This window comes from Mya arenaria, chromosome 13, assembly GCF_026914265.1.
Source record: "Mya arenaria isolate MELC-2E11 chromosome 13, ASM2691426v1".
Taxonomy (NCBI): Eukaryota; Metazoa; Mollusca; class Bivalvia; order Myida; family Myidae; genus Mya; species Mya arenaria.
The window spans coordinates 66,360,893-66,368,477 of record NC_069134.1 but is presented as its reverse complement, the minus strand read 5'-3'; the positions used below and the strand labels follow the sequence as shown (position 1 = coordinate 66,368,477).

The 7,585-nt window shown below is 35.2% G+C and overlaps 1 protein-coding gene across 3 annotated transcripts; it reads left to right on the top strand.

Moving 5' to 3' along the window:
* The first annotated feature begins 5,136 nt into the window (after nt 1-5,136).
* Nucleotides 5,137-7,517, top strand: LOC128214949 (uncharacterized). 3 transcript variants are annotated; one of them, XM_052921669.1, is made up of 4 exons: nt 5,137-5,347; nt 6,100-6,304; nt 6,440-6,679; nt 6,978-7,517. In XM_052921669.1, exons 2-4 carry the CDS (start codon nt 6,124-6,126, stop codon nt 7,298-7,300), a joined length of 744 nt encoding a protein of 247 aa, XP_052777629.1. In that variant the 5' UTR covers nt 5,137-5,347; nt 6,100-6,123; the 3' UTR covers nt 7,301-7,517. The 3 variants fall into 3 exon arrangements, with proteins under 3 accessions (XP_052777629.1, XP_052777630.1, XP_052777628.1); XM_052921670.1 differs by having other exon boundaries at nt 5,138-5,347; nt 6,095-6,304; nt 6,440-6,698; XM_052921668.1 differs by having other exon boundaries at nt 5,143-5,347; nt 6,095-6,304.
* The last annotated feature ends 68 nt before the right edge of the window (nt 7,518-7,585 follow it).

Sequence of the window (7,585 nt, the reverse complement as noted above, 5' to 3'; positions counted from 1 at the left end):
GCTCACTAAGTTTAGTTTAACTTAAATCAACGATTGTGAAACAATTTATCACAACATTATATTAAACACTCTCGTTGGCATGATGAGAGGGCATAGTCTTGTGTTGTGGGGGTAACCGGAATACCCGTAGAAAACCAACTAGTCCGGCTCGGTGACCACAAACCACACCCGCTCTCTTGGGCTGGCTGGCGTTAGCAAAAACGCTCTCATTTCCATCAAACTGCTCCTGCAACAGAACCACGCCTTATCTTTAATCACTTGCATCAGTACGGACCATCAAGGGTTAAGTACAATCTGCAAATGCAAGTACAAGAGAATAAGCTAATTTCCCCTTAAAGCGATCAAAGTGAGACGGTTGCTCAAAGCCCACAGATCATCTAGGGGACTTGTGTTTTTCAACTTCTGGCATTCAAGCAGCTTGTTGAGACCTTTTTTGCGTAAATCTTAATATAGATGCGGTATAATCCTGTAGTGCCTCAGAATGATCTTAGATTTGAATAATTGGTGGGGACTGGCCAATTTGTCATAAAACTACCCTTTGAAGGGTCAGGGCATGTTTGTTTTTGCGCATTTTTCCAGTTCGAAATTTAATAGAGTTTACCACGTCAAAATCCCTATAAGTTTAAAATAGCGCCGGTTCATTTATCTATACTCACAAACAAACATGATTTAAACTGGAAAGCCGTTATGCGCTAATCTAAACGGGAAAACGAAGCTGGGACAGCAGCATGATTGTTGCGTTTATTATTTTAACATTGTACGTGACGTACAATCGGCCTCCTACTAGCTGGCATTGACAATTCTAAGCTTGTTCTGAGAAAATACTGTATTTGCAGATTTTTGGACCATCTGGTATCAAGCCCCTTTAAGATTCGCATTTAGAACCTTTGAGCTTGAGATCATGAGAGGAAAAGCGCTTGAATAAATCCTGCAACCGGACAGTATGCTCATCAAGAGGCTCTGAAAATGAGAATATCGTCGATAAAGACAAGGCATTTGCGAAGGGAAATATCGTCTAGAGCTTTTCCATTGCTCATTGGAAAGGAGCACCACTGTTTCCTAATCCAAAATCTTTACGTTCCAAATGATATAATACATGCCTGGAGGAATCCTATGGTATGGTTGTTTGAATGGGGTCTTATCATTGAGAGCAATATTGTGCTTAAGCGGATTAAAGTGACCTATATTTGAAGAAAAGATATATTGCGAATTGCCAGATACTTGTCGAACATGAAGAAACTGATCAGGTGTGAGCTTTTCTGTCAATATTCACGCCTATCTCATGTATACTGGTAAATGAAGTTGACGGTTAAGAGGAGACGCTAGATGTTAGGCCATATACCACTGTTACTTCATGATGCAACAAATGTCAATTTTGGGTTAAAAAGATGTTAAGCCGACACATTAAAAACGGACGGGCATTCTTAAATAACCAACATGATATGGTACTTTCATGACATTGGGCCTAACCATGAAAGAAGTGTCAATTAAAATGATATTCAGTAATCACCTTTTGAATGTTGTGGCGAAGAACTCTTGCAACACCATATATTGCGACAGTTTCAAACGGTGTGACTACACCTGTATGCTCATTGTTGATCATTCGGTGACTCGGTGTGATACAAGTGAGTCAAAATTCATTTTTCAGGGCAAATCGGTGGCGATTACGGCTGTAGCCAACTAACAGCGCCGTTCGACAAACTAAGTTTGTATTGGTGTTTAATACTACCAAGTCTGCCACTGAAATTTCTATATCAAGTGCAGGTATAGCAATTTAAACTTCAAGGCATCCTTATATGTTTAAATTGTTACCGTTGGCAACAACAACAAGATCAAGATCAATACCAAATCATTAAGTTAAAGTAATGGTGGCTTATTTGTAGTATGATAAAAAGAAGAAGAAACCTTTGTAACCATGACACCATTGTCAGTCGGTCCTTTTGTGTCGTACCACGACCAGGACAGTTCACTCCTAACAGTAAGGCTGAAATACTTGCCCTGTGATTGTGGTGAAATAAAGCCTGAAGGAGGGAAAGCGACATCCAAATGCGGTGACAAATTCATCAACACGCTGGCCTGCGTAAAAGAAATCCTGCATTGTAATGCTTTTGCGGGATGGTTCTCCATAATTTACCTCAAGCGTATGTAGAATGTAGTCAAAATCTACATGTGTCTCCAAGGGAAACATGAGTTCCTCGAAGGGACGACCGAGTAGCTAGTGTAGCTGAATTGGCTATATTTTTGTCATGTCGCAGGCAGCGTACCTTATATCGCCAAACATAGAATGCAATTTCAGTCATTGGGACAGGGTCATCTCCAGAAAAGGGAGGTAATTTAGATATTTCATAACTTGATAATTTACCCAAAGGGGTTGCTAGTGAAGGCACTGGAGAAAATTGAAATGCACCTGGTTGAGATATGAGCGATGCTAGAGGCTGGGGCTTTGATTTGGGATTGGTTCCTGTCTCCTGAAATGAAAATTTGACAGGGAGGTTTTCTTAAAGGGAATATGAATATTTTTTAAATCATCTGCTCTTCAGTTATTTTTGGAGTACCAGAAGTGGGTGTTTGATCCCCACGTCATACTGCTCCAAATGTGTCCTCTTAAGAATCCATGGTGAGAATAAAACAATCAAATGAGTAAATTATATCAATGTATATTTACCAATACCAATTACCGTGTGGTAATGATATTTAAAGAGAAAACAACAGGACTGTTATATAACTACCGAGATATTTCAAAGGTGCTAATGTAAATTTTACATATGACACATTCAGCCAAAATGTGTTATTACATAAATTAAATAGTTTTGGATTACTTAACGCAAAATTTTATCTGTAAAATTTTTTATGACTTAATGGGGTTTATGTTTAAACTTCTGGCTTATTAGCTTCTTTCCGTAGTTTTTCACATAAATAGTTATGCGTAATTTTTAATTAATTTATTGCCGTGGAATTATACAAGAAGAAATAATTAAACACTTAAATTAAAACACTAAGCAGTTTCCATTCCAATTGGTAAAGTAAAAAATATGCTAAAAGTACACCACTGATAAAAATGTGAGAAAATATTTTACTTGGATGAGTTACTGAAAACCTGATAGAATATGTATATATATACGTCCTGACATACACAGTAATTGACCCGGGTGTGTGAAAGAGATTTGAATACAAACCGAGTAATCAATTGACAGAAATATAAACATTTATATACATGGGAAGTTATTGAAATGTTCTAGTAAAGAAAATAAAGTCAAGCAAAAACAAATATGTATGAGAGTGAATACAAACTGAATTTGTAAAAAGTAACAAAAAAGAATACTCCCAAAAGGAGAAATGTATGAAACCTAAAATATTGTATAAAAATATGGACACTGAACAGTTATTGATAAGATTTCACGCAAATGAAATCTAGGCTTATGTCAAAAGGCGCAAAATGTTTTAAGAAATTATGAAACACTAAATAACAATAAAACAATGACATGCACTTACTCACCATTTAGGAATAGCATCAGAAAGAGTGTTTAAAGATGTGGGGAAGAAATTCACAATAGGCCGATAAATTAGAAGTTTCATCAATTTGGTTCGCAAAATGATTATTATGACAGTTTTAAAGAAATGTGGCTAGAATAATTACCGTATTTGATTTGTTTGAAAAGAAAACAATAACTTTGTCAAATTTGTAATGGAAAAGAAATTTCATATGTTTTACTAATATCGAACCGAAAAAAGATTATCCAGCTAAAATCTACCCAAATATCAACACGTTCATACATTAATTCGTTACAAATTCAAATAAAATTATAGCATTTTTTTATTTATTAACATTTAAAACACACAAAACAGACAAACAAAAACAGCGATCCTTCCGCGATGATCAAGAGGTAAAACTTCAGAGGGCACAGCTGATTTTCACATGAACTCAGCAGTCAATGTTTATGATACACAGGTCGCACTAGATTTTTTAAGTGTCTGAATGCACTATGGATGGGATGGTGGTGGGGAATAGTGGGGGTATACTTTAAGCTAACCGGAATACTCAATGTCGCCGGCGGGAACGTTTGATACGGGACTGGTCTGGAACCGTATGTCGTTTCCTCATGACTTCACCGATGGAGGACGGCGGGCAATTGGTTATGTAGTTTTCTTTACGTCAAGCGCCACTTGTAGCTGGGTCTGTTTGTCAACATTAACGGTGTGGCTTCATGGTATTATAGGTATTGCTGAAAAACCACACTCGAGAAGACTGGATCCAGTATATTAATATAATTATATACAATAAATCAAAACTCATTCATAATAATCAAATCGAGCCCTACAATATTCCAAATATATTAATAGGATGTGGCATAAAATGATGCACGTGGCATCCACGTTGAAATACAAATTACATTCTTCAAGGTTCAAATATATTGTTAATTGTTTATACTAAAAATATAAATGTAGTTGTGCTTAACAGGCACAGCGTTGCTTAATATTTTTATATTTAAAAACGTTTTTTCAAACACATGTAGAAACTATTGAAATCCTTTATATTTGTTATTGCTTTAAAATCACCTTGCGAAAATTAATGTTTTTTGTATGGCTTTAACTAACGGATTAAGAAAAATGCATAAAACATCAATTTTTTAACTAAAATTATATAGATATCGATCTAAATTTTTGTCAGCAGTCTTATATAACTGGTATCCATGCATTTTTGCAAAAATTGGCTCGTTCCAAAACAAAATATAAAAAAGTTGTCAAAACGTTCTATCTGTGATAGCGCAGCTTTAATATATAGGTGAGAAATAATACACCTACATGAATAATACAGATCGTTTGTAGTGAGTTACCATGATATTTAAACAAAGTATTCCTATCTTTTACCGCAACTAATAATGAATTTATCATAAACAATAGCTAATCATGTTTCAGTTGGACCAGCGTCTTCAGTGAAAGCCGTAAGAAAATAACATGGAAAGAGGTTACTTTAAGACGCCCTTCACATATCCAATAACTTAAAAGCAACACTAAATTTAAATAGCCTTATTAGTAAATTTCCCCATCAGTTGTTGTATGCTTCGAAAACAGACACAAATTCACTTTGAAAAAACATTAAAAGATATTCTGTCAAGTAGATATGATGGCTGTAATAGTCGCACAAGTATATCAATAAGGAAGTTTTTAACTCGAGGCGGATTTGATAGGTTGTTAAGTTTTAAACCGTCAGAATCTTCGACCTAAGCATGTGCGTCGCTGGTATTTTATTGTATAAAAATGGCTAAAGTGAACATGATATTTACCTTGATGCTGCTTGTTCTGCCTGATACAGCTTTCAGTAATTGGGCGGACTGGCATTTTACAGGTACGTGCAACGTTTGATGATGGATACTTCGTTAATCTTATCGTTATTGTGTTGGAAATGATATCTGAAACATGTCTTTTTTTGAAAACGTTAGGACTTTTTTTATTTTGAAATCGTCTTTTATGACTCTTCAAAAAGCACAATTTGATTCCTTTATTCATGATATAGTTCATTTTATATTGGATAGGCACTACATTAACATCAATATCTTTTAAATTGGAGATCTGTTATTGAAAGTATACATAAATAGCGCGATAACTATTACTCATCAAGTATTTGAAGTATGGATACAAATAATTTTAACATTCTGGTCCTTCAGAACTATTGACTTAAAAAACTCCGTATGTATTTAATACCGCATAAAGATCTTCCATCCAAATATTATTAGACTAGTACAAAAAATAATTGTGATTTAAATTGATCTGAAATTAAATTGTTTGGGGCTACTCCGATATCCCTGTAGTTTCAATTGTTTATTAATAAAATATCTTAAACAAATTAAACAATAACAAGTGCCTTTAATGTCAGATAGTTAACAGGAGCCAAAGCACCATTTTCATTAGTTATTGAAATTTGTGTTGTCCAATGGAATATCCAGTTCTTCACCCCGTGCCTTAAATGCATTACGTGGCAAAACAAGTTAGAACAATAACGTTATGATTATTCACCAATATAAATTCAAGGAATGTTCAGTCTGTTAACTGTCATCTGTAATATAACCGTTAACTGTACTTCTAATTATGACAGGACAGAATGTTGCGCTGTACCGGCTAGCTATGCAACATCCTGAAGGTTACATACACAGAAATGCGTCTCTTGCTGTGGACGGCAATAACGGCTCCGATGTCAGAATCTGTGCGCAAACAAATGAGTCGCAAACTGAAGCATACTGGAACGTTACCTTTGACAAAACCTATCTTTTGAAGGGTGTTGTGATTATTAACGGAGAACGGAAAAGTATGTATGAGTTTATTACATTATCAATCTAATGGTTTAATAAAAGTAACAAGTTAATACTTTTCTAACTTAGTTAATATGTCAAATACAGCTAATATCATGGTAAAAAAATCTGATTCCATGAAAATATTTTAGATCGCCGTCGCCGGCTTATTCGTGTGAATGGCGACAACGGTGTGATCTTACATCAACATGATGTCGTTCCTAAGAATTGCACTTATGAAGAATGTCCTGACCTTTTGTTCATGGAAATTTCTCAAAGGACTAATACGGCAACGCTGAGTCTGAAACTATCTGTTGATGTAAAGGATAATCCTATAAATGGCGAACAAAATACGGTGTCTCTTACGCTTTGCGAGGTGTTTGTGTTTGCAGGTAGACCTTATGTAATTAGGTACTTGCGCTATGCAATAGACTTTTGAAAACATTGCGAATTAGAAATAAAAAACATTCCCATATTAACATCAAATCCACATTTGCCATTAATAAAAAATGTTTTTTAACAGTTTACATACTATGACAAAATACTACTGTGTACATATCAGTAAACAGGGTACTACTTTTAAACTGATGCAGTACATTTGTATCTTAATTAGTAGCCGTTTTTTTCATCGTAATATCACAGTTTATCACTCAAGTGTTTATCTTGATATTAACATGAAGTATATTTCAGTTGTTCGTTGCCCATTGATTAAGATTCCAAACGGCCAACCATTACCGGAGTCATATGAAGGTGCTAACACTATGGTTAAATGCCAGTATGGACACCGAGCAAGTATCGAGAGAGTTACTTGTTTAAATAGCGGCGAATGGAATGATTTACCAAAATGCGACCAATGTGATTGGAATGTCGACAATGGATATATCGTTGATAATCATAACAACATAATAAAGTCGCCTAAAAATGGTTGGATCAATGTAATATGCAATTTGGGATATTGGTTGGGTAACAAAATCACGAAAAGAAACTTTTGTGTTTCAAACAGCGGATGGTAATATAAACCGAGACAATCGTGTGAACCCTTGACATGCAAGTGCCCACCTTTGAGTTTCGGTTTTTACGAGGTCAAAACAGATCATACGGTATGCGATGGATTTAAAAAATATGATACCGTAATTGTTCCGAAATGCAAAGATGGTTACAACTTAGAATCAATCACTGAACTAAGGTGTTCCAATGAAGCACAATGGAATGGCAACGAACCAAGATGTGTTCCTATGAAATGCAATACTCCAGGAATTATTACGAATGGGTATTACGATTCTCGAAAAACTGCATAC

What these genes read in the sequence shown, in the direction of transcription:
- LOC128214949 (XM_052921668.1), top strand. Translation starts at nt 5,260, where the DNA reads ATGGCTAAAGTGAACATGATATTTACCTTGATGCTGCTTGTTCTGCCT. An exon ending in GGCGGACTGGCATTTTACAG is followed by an intron (nt 5,348 to 6,094) that starts GTACGTGCAACG and finishes TAATTATGACAG; the next exon opens with GACAGAATGTTGCGCTGTAC. An exon ending in CGAGGTGTTTGTGTTTGCAG is followed by an intron (nt 6,680 to 6,977) that starts GTAGACCTTATG and finishes AGTATATTTCAG; the next exon opens with TTGTTCGTTGCCCATTGATT.